At 44.3% G+C, this 16,096-nt stretch overlaps 1 protein-coding gene across 3 annotated transcripts in view; it reads left to right on the top strand.

Annotated features, from left to right (window-relative positions):
• The window catches only part of HDHD2 (haloacid dehalogenase like hydrolase domain containing 2), a 41,317-nt gene extending 27,843 nt beyond the window's left edge, over nucleotides 1-13,474 (top strand). For all 3 annotated transcript variants that reach the window (XM_082640864.1, XM_082640866.1, XM_082640865.1), the window contains exons 5-7: nucleotides 3,359-3,575; nucleotides 4,994-5,057; nucleotides 9,330-13,474. In XM_082640864.1, the coding sequence (XP_082496990.1) occupies nucleotides 3,359-3,575; nucleotides 4,994-5,057; nucleotides 9,330-9,433 (385 nt within the window). In that variant the 3' untranslated portion in view covers nucleotides 9,434-13,474. The remainder of the gene's footprint in view (nucleotides 1-3,358; nucleotides 3,576-4,993; nucleotides 5,058-9,329) is intronic.
• The last annotated feature ends 2,622 nt before the right edge of the window (nucleotides 13,475-16,096 follow it).

Here is a 16,096-nt window from a genome sequence, read left to right as displayed (position 1 = left end):
CCCAAGAAGATAAGTGTTATTCCCCATTTTATAGATCAGGACACTAAGGCATACAATGCTTCTTCCATTAATTAACTTATTCGATAAATATTTAGTGAAAGGTACCAGGGTTTTTGTTTTTGTTTTGGATTTTTTTTTTTGGAAGTAAGAAATACAGTGATGAGTAAAACTAATGGGCATAGTGGAGATTGTAAGCTAGTGAGGAAGACAAACCAAACACAGTTGAGTAAGGATTATAAACTATAGGAAGTGATATAAAGGTGATATAAAGGAAAAAGGGGATGAGATAGAGATGAAATGTGAGGAGGAAGTCCACTTTGCAGGGAGATTGGGAATGGCTTCTTCGATGTGCTGACATTCAAGCTGAGACCTGACAAGTGAGCAGAAGATAGTTGTGTGCAAAGTATGGGGCTCTGTTTCAGGAGGAGGGAACACCAGGTGTGGGGGCTGAAGCAGGAAAGACTGTGTACATTTTTGGTACATAGTCAGTGACGGGGAAGGTGACTTGAGATTGGAGATGCAGACAGTGGCCAGGTAAGGCCAGGCCTTACAAGCTTTGGTAAGGACTTTGGGTTTTATATCTTTGCAACGAGAGGTTATTGAAAGGTTTTAAGCAGGGTAGGGACACGATCCCATCTGTACTTTTAAAACTCCCCCTATTGCATGTACGATGGGTTGGAATAACAGGGGAAGAGTAGAAAGCAGAAAGATGAGTTAAGACTATTGCAGAGGTTTGCCAGAGGAAGTAAGACCATTTTGAGAAATTTTTGTTTTTGTTTTGGACTTGGAAGTGACTGGATTTGCTAATAATAGGGATGTGGAAGGGTGAGGGAAAGTGAGAAATCAAGGATGACTGCTAGTTTCTGACTTGAGCAATGGGGCCAATTTACTGAGTTGGGAAAGATTGGGGGAGGGTCGTTTTGGGGGGTGGAAAGAAAAGGACTCAATCGTTCGATGTCAGGCATATTAGGTTTCTTATTAAGCTGCCGTGTAATTTCATTTCCACATTCTCCATCTTCAGCAGAAATGGTGAAAAGTTGATCATTTTTTCTAAAAAAGTGAGTTTATCTGGAAGAGTGGTGGATTGGTTTTCTGGAGTTCTGGGTTCCCGCTCTCCTTGGTCTTGGCCAGCATCGCAAGGTGATCTTCTCATCTGTAAAATGGGGCGTGTTGGACTTGGTGTTCTTTACGGTCCCTTTCAGTAACGTACTGTGGCTCTGAATTTAAGTCATCCCCTTAGCTTTTCTCTCACTGCTCTGCCTAACATTTTTATAATGTGGTCCAGCTCCCTGGCTAGGACTTTTTATCGTTTTTTTCCTTTGCCGACATGGAATTTATAGCCATGGATTTTTGCATCAGCCCTTCTTTATGCCTTTTTTTCTTGTTTCTTGCACCTCAATGGGCTTATAGTTAAATAGAGACAGAAGATTCTCAGATTTCTTCCCAATACATTACTTCTGGTAACAAAACAACCAACTTTTTTTTGCCCTGTCTAGGAAATGTGAAAACAGTCCCAAGTATTGGGGTGTCTATTTTCTTACATTTTGAAAATGTTTAACTATACAAAAATCTTTCAATCTGTGTCCTTGAAAATATTTACCTTTCAGTCTATCCTGAACATGCCTTGGCTCTTCAAAGAGTCAGTAAAGCTTATGCTGTACGTAGAAGAATGACAGAAGCAAGAACCACTTCCCGGAGAGATGCCTGTCTTCTCCAAGCTCCTGAAGAACCAGTTCCCATTTAGAGAAATGTAGAGGAACCCCCAGTTTCAGCCCTTCCAGAGAAGGCACGGGAATTAAGTACACACATCAATCAAGCTGATAAGTCTCATCCCCAGTTAATACATAATAAAATATTAACAAAGCTAAATCAAATGAGTTTTTAGTTTAGCTATGTAAGTGGAAAGCAATTTTGAGGTCTGTTGCATAAAGAATTCCAGTTCCGTGATAGAGTAGCAGATAAATGGGATTGGGGGCAGAGTGACAAGAGGGGAGATAGATAACTCACCCGTTACTATCTCGTTGCTATCAGCTATGGTTCTTTAAGGCCAACATAGTGGCCTTATCAGGTTTCCTAACAGTTGGATTTTAAGATCTGCTTTAAGAAATAAATTTGTATTACTATTAGTGAATAAATTTGAAGGATCCGTCCTGTGCTGTGAGCAATTCGTAGTAACTAACAATTAGGCCCTGTAAGAGTCCAGTATTGGTTTTTACTTAATAAAATATTTAATCATAAATGTCTGAATCCTGCATCTCCCACAGGAAGGCATTTCCATGCCCGCTGACAAGAATAATTTAGCAGTTTCATAGTTGAGCGCTTAATTGCTCATAATTGTGAAGGGTAAGATGTGATGAATTCTTTCTCGATGGACATACTAAATATTTAACTAAGTAGATGACTTAAATTAAGCTAAGTGAGATCATTTATTACATTGGTTAAAAGCAGTTTAAGAAGAGTATCATGTCCTGCATTCGATTAGATAATAGTATGTGTGTGACTCTCTCTGCTGTGTGACTTATAGGCTGCACTGTTGGGATGGTTGGCAGATTTTTTTGGATGGGGGATGGTGGGGTTTTTTTTAGATTTGTTATGTTTTGCCTGAGTCAGTAATGAGGATCCTTGACTATATGTAGAGTTTAGTTCTCTAACAAGAAAACTCTTTATGCCCTTTCGGTTGGTATGAGAGTATTTGTCCTACATCAGGAAGAAGGAAAGGACTTGACAGTATAGGCTCACCCTTAAGCCTTACTGCTGTGTCCTTCAGGGAAGACACCCTGATTTGCAAAGTAACGTCCGAAGCAGTCAAAAGGTAAAATGAAGAGGGAAAGATACAAGCAGAAAGTATTTGTAAAATGGTCTATGAAATTTCTGAATTCGAAAGAATCATATTTTGGAGCAGAGGAAAGAGGAAACCAGGTATTTTAGGAGTTAGCTGAACATGTCACTGCAGCATCAGTTGAGTCGTATTGTAAAAGGCTCAGGAGCCTCCTGCTTACCATTAGGGAGGTTGAAACAACTTGTCTCATTAAGTTAAGCTTCTTCCCTCAAGTGTCTTATTTAGCTTTACTTCCCTTAATTCTCTTTCCGTGGTGATTTGGGTAAAATGTCTGAAACCACTAAAGGTAAAAGGTTGAAGCAATCCCAAATTTAATAATCTATCACCTTTCTTTAGTGTATCTGATTGTAATTCTCAGCAGTTCCTAGCGAATTCATTAGAAGACAGCAAGTCATTAAAAGTTAATAAGAAACTATTTGTTTCTGTGAGTGTGAATAAAACCACTTTGTAAGTCTGACATTCTTTTCCAGTCATAGAAACCTTGCTTTTAGTCAGTTTCCATTTTCTCTGTCTCTCTAGGTTGCTCCTGGATGGGGCGCCTCTGATAGCAATCCACAAAGCCAGGTATTACAAGAGGCAAGATGGCTTAGCCCTGGGGCCCGGACCATTTGTGACTGCTTTAGAGTATGCCACAGATACCAGAGCCACAGTCGTGGGGAAACCAGAGAAAATGTTCTTTTTGGAGGCATTGCGGAGCACTGGCTGTGAACCTGAGGAGGCCATCATGATTGGAGATGTAAGTAGAAGAGCCCAGGAAATGCCCTGGGCTTACCTGTCATGCTGGGAGGAGCCAACTTCAAAGCACTGCTTTGAAACACAAGCAGGCTCTTATTGGTGATGGTGATATCAGATGGTAGTAAGAGGCTACCATAAAACAGGCCTTCCAGTAGTTGTTTACTGGTATTCTAAAGAACTGAAATATCGATTATTTCTGACATTCTTCATAGTGTGACGAGATATATACAATTCAAAAGACCATCAACTTCAAGGCAATTAAATGCTTTATATGTCTTTTTGAAGAAAACTTCTACATTGATTTAGACTTTTTTGACTATTCCTTAAGGCAAAGAACACCTATACCCAAAGAATTCTCAATAATCAAAATTATTGATTTTTTTGCTAGTATATGCTTTATGGAAGAACTTCCCAGTCCGTGTGCCACAAATAGCTAAAGGTATCGATTGCCTCAGGCCTAGGAGTGGCAGGGCTGAACCTGGACGATGGCGGCCCTACCCAGTGGGCCCTCCCTTTCCTTGTTCACTTTTCCCACCTCCCTTCCTTTTGTCCCTCTCCCCCATCTCCCCTGCTTCAACAAGGCAAGTTTAGAGGCACAGAAAAGCTTTTCAGTTAGACCTTGAAGGAAGATTTTGACATTTTAAGACTCATTTCCAAGGGCTGTTGTTGAATAATATGAATGATTTTTAAGGAGAAAACTTTTCTTTGGGTGTGATCTGAATGAATCTTGCTTATACACATGAGATGGTAGGATTGATTTTATTGACGATGTTTCTTCCAGTTCTTGGATTTGTATTACCTTGCATTTGTCATCACAATTAGCCAAGTATATTCACCCCTATCTTGAGTAAGAATTGGAAAACAAAAGCTTCCCTTTGAAACTGATCTGTTATTCCTAAGTGTGAAGTGAATATCAGACAGTCTCAGAATCTGTGTAAGTACACTGATCTGAGTTGATTCCCCCTGTTAGGGACGATTGGATGGACAGTAAGGATAATGTTACGTGGACAGCACAAGAGCTGTCTTCTGAACCTAGTTCATTCACTGTCCTGCAGTTGGATCATTTACCTTAAAAGCTGCCAAATGACAGAATACTTTTTTCCAAATGATAGAATTCCTTTTTAAAAAGGAAATAGATGTACATGTGGCAAAACATGAAGCACTGTAACTGTGCTCTTTATGTTTGCTTACTAGGATTACTACTCTGTTTTTTACCTCTACCTCTATTACGCTTCCCTTTTCCAATGGTATGCTCCCTCAGACGTGGGTTTATCCTTTTTTACACCTCCTCCTCTTTCATTTTAAGGAAAAAAAACATGGGATTACAGTTGGCCATCCTGTCCTAATAAATCAGTTGGTCAGTTTTGTTGGCAAGTTCACTGATGGCACTGGACTAAATGCTTTGTTATGCTTTTCTAGGATTGCAGGGATGATGTTGGTGGGGCTCAGAATGCCGGCATGCTGGGCATCTTAGTCAAAACTGGTATGTATCTTCAGTGTAATATTCTGTTTCTCTAGAACAGAATGGTAGAATACACAACTGCTTAAAGAACAGTCTTTGAAGAAATGGCAAAGCCCACTGGGCACTTTAATTCTCTTTCTGCCACAAAGCAAAAATAAAATGGGCTTAGGATTGCAGGGGGAAAAGACAATGTGAAAGGGCCCATGCTGTGCAAAGCTAGGAAGATCAGATCAGAGTTCAGAGGTATTTTAACAGTTACACAGAGATATCCATACACAATTGACCATTAGCATTTGTATGATTTTCTGGATATACAAATCACCAAAGTTGACCAAAAGACCATTGATAGTGGGGCTCTGTAAAAATATGTTTTCTTTTTGCACCAGCTATAAGATGAAGTTGATCTTTTTAGCAACTGGCTAGCTAAGTGATCTGATACTTTGTGTTAATGTTTACATTTTTTTAAAAAACCACACAAAAAACTTTGGTCTTTTCACTTACTGTTTTAGTAACAATTTCCTGTACCAAAATTAGGTAAACCGGGTGTGGTCCCTCAAATAAATTTAAGGAAAGAGAAAGAACCTGATGGGGGAGACTCAGCTAATACGGTATCATGGCAACAGTGGACCAGTTAGGTGTCCTGGGTCTTGGTCTCAGCTCTACACTGACTGTGAGACTCTGGGCAAGGCCCTTCACCTCTTTGGGCCATTTACGGATGATGGGGCTGGACTGGTCCCTTCTAGCTCTCACAGTATATGAGTATTACACTGTGCAGTTTTCCTATGTGGAGTGTGATTAATAAAGTCCTTTCAAGGTAAGGAAAGAATAGTCATGAGAGTTGTGTGGGCTTGTGTGCTGTTGACTAGGGACTTGATGAGCCTTTTCAGATAAAATGAAAAGGTCTCCCCTGCACCTGCCCCCAGCTGCCACCTGCTGAGCTTAAAACTAATAGCACGTGTTTGAGGATGACAGCCAGGGGTCTGGTCTGAGAATTGTCATCGGGCTCTTATCAGTTAAACAGCAGATAGGTGGTTCCATAGATGGCTCTGTGAGTTCATATGCCTGGCTTCATACAGGCTGTTCAGAGAAGGGAAGATTTAAACATGAAGTCACAGACGAGCTGCCACTGGGAAATTTTTTAGGTAGAGTATATTTACTCATGACTGTGATGTTCAAGAAAATGTGGTTGCATAACAGCTATTTTGAATTTAAAAACAGAAACAAGAAAACATAGATGTTGCTACAATTGAATAAGAAGTATTTTCCAGGCCCTGTGTGAACAAAGAATGGGAACAGTCTTCTCATGCTGGGTGTCTGGAGTGAACCATTGGAGCCTTGCAGATAGTGACTCCAGTCACTCTAGAATTAATAGTATTGTTTTTTCACATTTCTAATTCAAAATGATCACCGTCTTCCCAGAAACATGCCCTCTGATGGAAGCAAAAAAGAGGATATATCAGGGAGTCAGGAAGAATAGCCACACTCCTCATCCTCCCCTGTATCTGAATTTTCAGACTCTTATCATTCCTCATCATTTTATGATCTGGTCATTGAGGAAACCCTCAGATAACTATTTTCCTCTCGGGTATTGTTCCCATGAACATTTCCTTTCTTCAGGTCACATAACTAAGGATTTACACCAAGTATAAAAACTGGTCCTATGCCAGGGTCTTGTAGGCCCAGCTTCCCTAGCTGGTCTCCATTGGCTCTGCCTTCTTTTCTGACAGGCAGTTGGTTGTGGTCAGCCTGTCACAGAGGCATCCAGTTAGTCTTAGAGAAGCCAGCAGCTCCAAGCCAGCTGCTCCACACAATCAAATCTAAAATATCTAACTTAGAAACGTAGCTAAGTCCAGCTCATGAAAACAGGCCCATTTGTACTGTTCATCTTTGGTCAGAAAAAAGTCCCAAGTAAGCCCACTGTTCTGAAAGCGTACAGAGCAGCCGGCTCCACTCATAAATCTGAACTCAGTGCAGTGAACAACTGCTGGGTTTCCCAGTGTTTGAAAATTACCAGAGAGATTTTAAATTATTCAATGATAGTCTTGAGCAGTTTTGTTTCTCAGTAACACATGATAGGTGCTCAATATACATTTGCTCCACGATTTGTTAGTAAAGACTTTTGACTAGCCATAACTAGAATCCGTTTCTGTTTAGCATGTAAAACAATCACCTAGAAAAGATGGGATCACCCTTTGTCCACTGTTGTCAACATGGCTTCCTGCATTCTCCCTCCATTCACCATTTATTCGTCCAGGAAAGTATAGACTGGCACACGGAGTCAGGCCTGAGTGACGGTGGCCTGCTTCATTCACTCAGCCAACGTTATTGAGTATGTGCCATGTGCCAGACACGACGCAGGTTGCTAGAACTATCACCCATTCATGAGCCACTGTGTCAATTTGTGCTTTGTAGAAACCCCACTTGCAGAGCCAGACTAAGCAAAAGCATTCTGGAAGCTTACGGCTAAGAAACATGACTTTCACACATTTGCCTTTAGACCACTGGCTCCAAGAAGTGGGTGGTATAGCAAAAGTTAGTCATTAACTTACCTGTGAGAACAAGCAGAAACCTTGCAGAGGAGTTTATACTCAATGGGATTTAAGCTTGAGAAAAAACTAGCAGTAGAGTTTGCTGTGTGGACCATACTGTGGACAGGTGCCTTGAGGACGCTAAGGTAAGTTAGCTTTGTACGTTAGATGCTGGCTCCTTTCCTGTAGGAATTCACAGTCAGCAAGACAGGACAGGAAGCATCTTCACTACCACGTTGTCAAGTTGGGGAAGGGGGGTTTTCAGGCTTGGTGTTTGCTGAACAAAGCCTCTTAAAGAGTAGTTATAGAAAACAGAAGGGATTGTAGAAAGTGGTGGCTCTGTTGTTGGGGAACCCAGATTTAGACAGAGAATACTGAAAAATGCAGAAGAATAAATAGCAGAGATCACAGAAAAGGGGATGAAGGAGCGAGGAGAAAGGGCAAGTGCAGAGGCAGCGCTGAGACTACAGGGCAGTCGGCCTCGTTCCCCCAAGGCCCCGTCTAAAACAGTGGTCCTCCCTCCCTCCCGTCCTCCCTCCCTCCCGTCCTCCCTCCCTCCCTCCCGTCCTCCCTCCCTCCCTCCCTTCCTTGCTTCCTTCTTTGCTTTCTTCCTTCCTAAAATGCTGTGGAATGCTCACCATGTGCTAGTCATTATGTCAGGTGCTGGGAATACATTGGGGAACATAACAGACATAGACTTAGAGAACTTACAGTCTTAGATGTGAGACACACATTAAACAAATAAATATATAATTACGAATTGTTATAAATATTGTGGAGACAAAGAACAGGGTACAGAGAGAGAGAGAGAGAGAGAGAGAGAGAGAGAGAGAGAGAGAGAATGAATGAGAGGATGCGAGGATGAGAATGAATAACAGGAAGGGGATCTCATTTGGATGGGAAGGTGGGACTGACCCGAAGCCTGAAGGAGGTTGTCAGTTGAGAAGAATGTTCCAGGCAAAGGGAGCGGCAGATATGTCCAACACAGGACTGCAGCTGGTGAGAGTAGCACGTGCTAAGGTGAGGGGTACTGGGCCTGGTGACTGAGGGGCCTGGTAGGCAACAACAGGGATATGGGGTTCTTTCTGAAGGGCATTGGAACACATTAAGGGTGTTTAAACAGGGGCCATGCATGGTCTGATGTACATTTGTAAGAGTCTGTGACTGTGCTGCACTGTTCAGTTGTGGGCCTTGAATTGCGAGAGGTCGGCAGCAGGCCCACCCGTCAGTGCCCTGCCGGGCAGCCTGTCCTGCCGGCCCGCCTATGAGCACCGTGAGCACCCATCCCTCCTTCCCTCCCACCCCTGGGCGCCCTCACTTGCCCGCTCACAGGGCTCCTGTTTGGCAGCAGCTCATGCTGTTTCCAGTCACCCTCTGGAGCTGACAAGGCCTCTGCCCTGTGGGGTCTGGGCTTTCATTTAAAAGCACTGATTTAATCACCATCCCTATCTGTAGGGCTGCTGGGGGAAGAAAATGATTTCAACAGCTGAGGAGATTCGAAGGCACCCTTAGCTCTCAGGTGACCCAGTACCTGTGACTGTCCATCATGAAAGACCAGAGGGCCTGGGAAATGCTGAATATGACCTTGCTTTGAATTGCCTCATGGCATTCCTGAAGCCTGGATAAAAGGTGCTTTGGGAGCTGTGGAGACCTTGATTCTCTCATCATTATAAGGGTGGTCTCTGGTGTCCCAGGTGCTCACGGGGTGTGATTAATCTGGTGTTCTACCAGTAGCCTTTGTTCACTGGCTTTACTTTCATTTCAGGGAAATATCGAGCAGCAGACGAAGAAAAAATTAGTCCAGCTCCTTACTTAACTTGTGACAGCTTCCCTCATGCCGTGGACCACATTCTGCAGCATCTACTGTGAACCATTATGTGAATCAGAAGCAACTTGAAACGCAGCTTTTCATCGTCTGGAAAGAATCCCTCAACAACGTAATGCCACTTAATGACAGACAGAGACCACTCAGCCCTGGTCACCATTTAACCCTCTATTATTGGGCAGTAATTAGAAAGAAAGGTATTGAATTGCAGCCAGACACCAAACCTGGCTAATCCCCTTTTTTTTTTTCCGTAAAAGAAGATGAGATCCAAAGAAAGGGAAAGCTGAGATTTTGTGCCATTCCTTTTAAAATATTCATCAGATTAGCGGTGCTGGGGAAGAGTCTACTGCAGGGACCGTGTTCTCTGCTGTCTCCTCGCTGGTAAATTGGAGGGGTTCCGACTCTGAATAAAGTTGAATGGTGTTTTGGTTTTTTTGGTTTTTTTTTTCCGGTACGTGGGCCTCTCACTGTTGTGGCCTCTCCCGTTGCGGAGCACAGGCTTCGGACGCGCAGGCTCAGCGGCCATGGCTCACAGGCCCAGCTGCTCCGCGGCATGTGGGATCTTCCCGGACCGGGGCACGAACCCGTGTTCCCCGCATCGGCAGGTGGACTCTCAACCACTGTGCCACTGGGGAAGCCCGTTGAATGGTGTTTTTTAAGTTATAAAGTACTGCACTGAAGAGTGCATTAGGCTGTAGTTTTTCTTTGTTTGTTTTTGTTTTTGTTTTTTGCGGTACATGGGCCTCTTACTGTTGTGGCCTCTTCCATTGCGGAGCACAAGCTCCGGACTTGCAGGCTCAGCGGCCATGGCTCACGGGCGCAGCCGCTCCTTGGCATGTGGGATCTTCCCGGACTGGGGCACGAACTCGTGTCCCCTGCATCGGCAGGCGGACTCTCAACCACTGTGCCACCAGGGAAGCTCTAGGCTGTAGTTTTAATTTTGAGTTCAACTGTGAAATCCATCAGAAGTGCCAAGTGGGGTACAGGACAGAAGAAGCAAAATAAAGTGTCCTTTAGCCCAAGTGAAGGAATGAATTTGCTTTAACAGATGTTGAAAACTAGATTAGCTACTGTATTATTCCCAGCACAGGTGACTTCTTTTTCTCTTCGTTAGCCAGAGATGAGTAATTTAAATTTAGAACCTGGTTTTAATTTAAAATAATATTTCCATTAATAACCTATTCATTGCAGATACCTATTACACTGTGTAACAGTTGTTTTGGAAATTTTATGTAAAATTAAAACTATCAGTATTTTACAGATGTTTTAATTAGACATTGTTATTAACAGGAACAGTGCAGAAACTAAAATCAAACCTTTAATGTCTTATAGACCATGCATTTTTGAGGTTAGTGTCCACCCGGGTCCTATTAACTGTACATTTGCAAGATTTCATTATTTTTGCCTCTGACACTATGGAGAAATCTTTTAGAAGCTGTTGGGACAGATTCAAGCTTTTATGTACTTGGTTGCTGTAAAATGAAATTTCGTCTTGCAGCATGGATTCTTCTTCTCGTGTTAAACCCACCAAAATGAAGGGGACTAAATAGGTAATGATCTTCTTAGTGCATTTGCATACTGTGATGATCCTGGGCCTTTGCAATTGTTTTACTGGGCTCTTGGGCACTGGATTATTAGCCTATAATTGTCCATTATCATGGTGCTCACCTTATTGAAGCACACAGCAGTGTTAATGAGTTTTGGGTTTTGATGCTTGTTTAGAGATCAGCTTGGTCTTGGATGGGGGGGAGCAAAGCTAAATAAATGGCCGCTTCCTCTCCTTCTAGTCGTTTGGTGAACACTTTTCTTGTTTTTCCAGATGCCCCAACTTAGTCCTTATGATCCTAGAGTGCAGAAGACAGATGTGCTAGGGCACCACCCCAGATCAGAAGGAGGAGTGCAGTGACTGGGGGCACAGAGCAGGGAGCCTGGCCAGCACTTCCCTTCGGTGACCTTGGGCAACTCCCCTAGCCGTTCCTGCCTCCTCTGCCTTCTCTGTAAAGTGGAGATACCCATAGTGCCCACCATGTAGGCTTGTTGTGAGGGTTAAATGCACAACCCGTATATCAAGGACTTTAAATAGAATCGGACGAATGTTAAGTGTTGCCTGTTTGCGATGATGACACAGATGTAGCAGGAGTATCTGCATTTAACAATCTGGAAAGGTTGGTAGAATTCATCTCTACAGTCAGTTCAGTGGGGAAAGTCTTCCTGAGAATTTAAAAAAGAGAGACATTCTACTACATTTAAATTCCCTCAGGCCGGAGCCACACAGAAAAGCCCAGCGTGCAGGCAAGAGGGGCTGCTGGGCGTGTTCACCAGTAGTCTGTTCCCGGGCACCTGGGTCACTGATTCCTTGGCCCAAGCGTTATCAGGGGTTTGCTAGCTGCTGTGCGGGAAGTGCCTTCTAGGAAATAAACATTTAAGAGAAGGATTTTGCCTGGAGGGCCCTTACTAGGTGAGGAGCTAAGGAGAATACCCAAGGCAATGGGTCTGTCTCCCTCCTCTGTGACGAGGTCCTGACCGCAGGGTGGAGTGAAGCGTTCCCTCCTTCGTGCCCTGGAGCAGTTGTCAGATTATACTTAGGTCTTCAAACGTCTCTTCTCCCCACCAGACAGGACTCTGTCTGTGCTACAACACAGATGGGCACTCAGGCCGTCACCAGACAACTCAAAATTAGCTGTAAATATTATAGGAATTGAATGCTGGAGGGTATAGCTGTCTGTAGGGAGGAGAAAATGTTTCATTTTAGACTTGCTGCCCATAGGGGAGGCCCGTTAGGCACTTAAATAATGGCTCTGATGCTCTGGAGACAGGTTAGAGCTAAATCCAAGCAGTAGACATCACTGATGGGTGAGTGGCAGGAGGGGGTAACCCAGCTGCGTGTAACGAGCCAGCCAAGAGAAACGGCCGCTCTACTTTCCTCCATTCTCGCGTGGCCCTCTAGGCCATTAAAATCTTAGTTGGCTATTTTATTTACTTAATAAACATTATATAGGACTCTCTAACTGACCTGTCCACAGTGTGAAGTTCGTGAGGATAAATAGAAATCTTGGTTTAGGTCGAGGTTACTGTAAACATTCCCAGCTCAGCTGGTTGGTTGGCTTGCCTTGGGCTTCATGGAGGAGATTGAATAACCGAAGTACGTAAAGGACTCCATTTTCTAGCCATTACATTTCAGGGGCTGTCTTGTGGTACTGACCCCAAGGATAGTGTTTGTGCCAGCTTTACTACAATCCTGTCCTGGCCCCAGAAAGCGGACCAAGTGACATCTTAGGACTTGAAAGGGCATTAGAGAATGCCCATTGTCAGGAGGCGGTTATTGGGCATCTGCTGTGAGCTGGGCGTGGAGGAGGGCAAAGGGCCAGTCTGGGGGGGAGACAAGGTTGTTGCACCCACTTCACACACGTCCAGAATCAGCTAGTTCTGCAGTGGCTCTGCCTACCCACCACTCTACCCCTGTCAGAGGGGATTGTAATGCCTGGAAAGGAGAAGGCGGCTGGCCCACCTCCCTAGTGACGGTTCCCTCAAACACCTGCGGTTGTGGGTATCAGAAACTGCCCTGGAGTGACGGTGTCATCACCTCACTCTTAACCCCACACTGAAAAATTACAGGAGCAAGTTGGACAGGAAAGTCAAAACACACCTGCACTGATTATGTTCAGTTGGTTTTGGATCAGTGGTGGTTCATGTTGGATGAAACTGAAGTCCTTTGGCACCTATAATAAAGAATTTTTAAAACTGCACTAATCTACTTCAGTAAAACACTTGCCTTGGGCAGCAGAGTACTTTCGTCCTGTTAGCAGTTGTTTGCATAGAGCCATGTTTGCATTATTGAGTTTCTTTGACATAAGTCAAAAAGGCCTTTCCTGGGCTTCCCTGGTGGCGCAGTGGTTGAGAGTCCGCCTGCCAATGCAGGGGACACGGGTTCGTGCCCCGGTCCGGGAAGATCCCACATGCCACGGAGCGGCTGGGCCCGTGAGCCACGGCCGCTGAGCCTGCGCGTCCGGTGCCTGTGCTCCGCAATGGGAGAGGCCACAACAGTGAGAGGCCCACGTACCACCAAAAAAAAAAAAAAAAAAAAAAAAAAAAAAGGCCTTTCCCGGCGTTAATGCACAGGGCCTTTGCTGACTTTGTGTTACACCAGCCATCAAGACCTACTACCCAAAGCATGCTGCTGTCCTTGAGAGGTGAGGTGCCAGAGCACCAGAAATCGTTTATCATAATTCAAACCACATCTGTTAAAATGAAACAGATTTTGATATCTTTTTCCTGTGTTTAATGTCATACACATCTCAATGCCTGTTTGTTTCACTGGCTGATGTGCATGAGAAAACCAAATATTTATTTATTTTATTTAAATTATTTATGTATTTATCTTTGGCTGTGTTGGGTCTTCGTTGCTGTGCACGGGCTTTCTCTAGTTGAGGCGAGCGGGGGCTACTCTTCGTTCTGGTGCGCGGGCTTCTCATTGCGGTGGCTCCTCTTGTCGCAGAGCACGGGCTCTAGACGCACGGGCTTCAGTAGCTGTGGCGCACGGGCTCAGTAGTTGTGGCTCACGGGCTTAGCTGCTCCACGGCATGTGGGATCTTCCAGGACCAGGGCTTGAACCCGTGTCCCCTGCATTGGCAGGCAGATTCTTAACCACTGCACCACCAGGGAGGTCTCCCAAATATTTTTAAATGCCCCTGGGAGTAAATCACTGAGGAAGACAGCAGAAGGTAGCTCCAACTCCTAGATACGTATCTTCTAGTTGGGAAATTGAGCTATCTTCGGATAGTTCTGGCCTCTCCAGTTCACCACAGTCCCCCACCTCTTCCTTGTCTTCCTTTACCCATGTGTAATGATGTTCCAAGTTCCTATAGCATCTGAGTTATGACCTCTGCTTTAGAAGAAAATACCACATGTGGAATTAAGTTCAAATTTCCACCAACAACTAACGGGCCAATCTCCTGTAAACTTAGATATACTTTTAGTCTACTTTTTTTTTGCCGTACGTTGTGGCCTCTCCCGTTGCGGAGCACAGGCTCCGGATGCACAGGCTCAGCAGCCATGGCTCACGGGCCCAGCCACTCCGCGGCATGTGGGATCTTCCCGGACCGGGGCACAAACCCGTGTCCCCTGCATCGGCAGGCGGACTCTCAACCACTGCGCCACCAGGGAAGCCCCTTTAGTCTACTTTTAAAAAAGTAACCAGACTCTAAACAGTAGATTAGTCATGTATTAGTTGATCTCTCTCAAAGCCCCACTAAAAGAAGAGGAAAGGAATAAAGATGTTATAAACCAACAAGGACAACCCACAAGAGAATGGTAGAGGAGACAGCAGTGGGTGGCAGGGTTCAGTAACTCGGGAGATGGAAAGAGGATGATGGAGTGTCGACAACTAAAATCAGCGCAAAGAAAAAAACCAAGATTCATCCTGTAGATCATCTCCTCAAAGACTCAAGGCTTGGAGACACTGGGTAGAGAGGTCGTGAGGTGTGAGGCAAGCTTGAGAAGCAAGGAATTGGTTCAAAGCTGGGAAAGTGGCTGGAGCCCCAGAAACTCTCCCCACCCTGAGCAGCCAGATACGTACCTTCAGCCAGGCAGGAGAGGGGGCGGTTTACGCTCTGGAGAAGTGGAACTATGAACGTTCCGGCCTTGGAGACACTGGGCACGGCTGTGGGCCAGGCTGAGAGGCAGGGCTGAAAACGGGATTAGGTAAATCTCTGCTTCTGCAGCCATTGTCTGGTCCCCTTCCCCTTACAACCAGGACCAGAGAGCGTGGGAGTGGAGTTGAAAGTTAATCTGATATGTTTGGCCTTTTAGGAGACAATACTGATGGGTATGGAACAGATACGAAAATGTTGCCCAAAAAATTAAGAATAAATACTTAGAAAATAAAGCAAATGAAAAAAACGAGGCAGTTATTAATTCCAAGAAAGACAAAACTCAACAAGAAAGGAAATGTAATCCTAATCCACTAGTTGGCTCTTCAGTAAACAATGTACAGTGAACAATATCATAAAAATATTGATTATTGAATTAACCTAAAACTGTAGTACAACTGTTTGGGGATGATTAGGGAAAGACGTGTGTGTGGTAGGGATGGGGCAAAGGGATGAAAAGGCTATGTTTCATTTCCTCCAAAGCAGGAAGTCACTAGATAATGTATAAAACTAATAAGAAGCCACCAAAATAAAGGCATGACCTAAAAACATATGTGCGTCATCATTTGTAGACAACCTTTCCAAGGAATGAGGAGAGAAGCATGGACTGTGTGACTGAATGTAGCTGGAAGTGTTACAAAGATGAACTTGGAGATTCTTAAAAGGAATGGGGGGAGGATGTGGAGGTGGGTTTTGGAAGTGGAAGGTTACCGGTATGTGCTGGGAGGGATGGCCAAACCATACTTACCTGAACGGAACCAGGAACTCCAGGGCAGTGAGCTAAAAGGGCCCAACCCTATTGTCACAAAGCATGCTGTCCACGGGAGCCCTCCTCTGCCCCTCTGCCTGTTCATTCTTAGGGCCACATACAGTGCACACACAACCTGCTTCCCAACCACAGCAAATTAGCTATAATTGAGGTTCCATCCACTTGAGATTTGATGAAATCAGAAAGGGTGGCAAAGGCCATAAGCAAATGGACTAACAGCTATAAGAAATGTCAGCTGACAGCCTGACAAAGAAAGTAAGCCAAAAGCACAGACGGCAGATGTTGGAAAT

Source organism: Mesoplodon mirus (assembly GCF_964341445.2).
Source record: "Mesoplodon mirus genome assembly, chromosome: 13".
In the NCBI taxonomy this organism is placed as follows: Eukaryota; Metazoa; Chordata; class Mammalia; order Artiodactyla; family Ziphiidae; genus Mesoplodon; species Mesoplodon mirus.
This window is presented reverse-complemented; position numbering and strand designations above follow the sequence as displayed.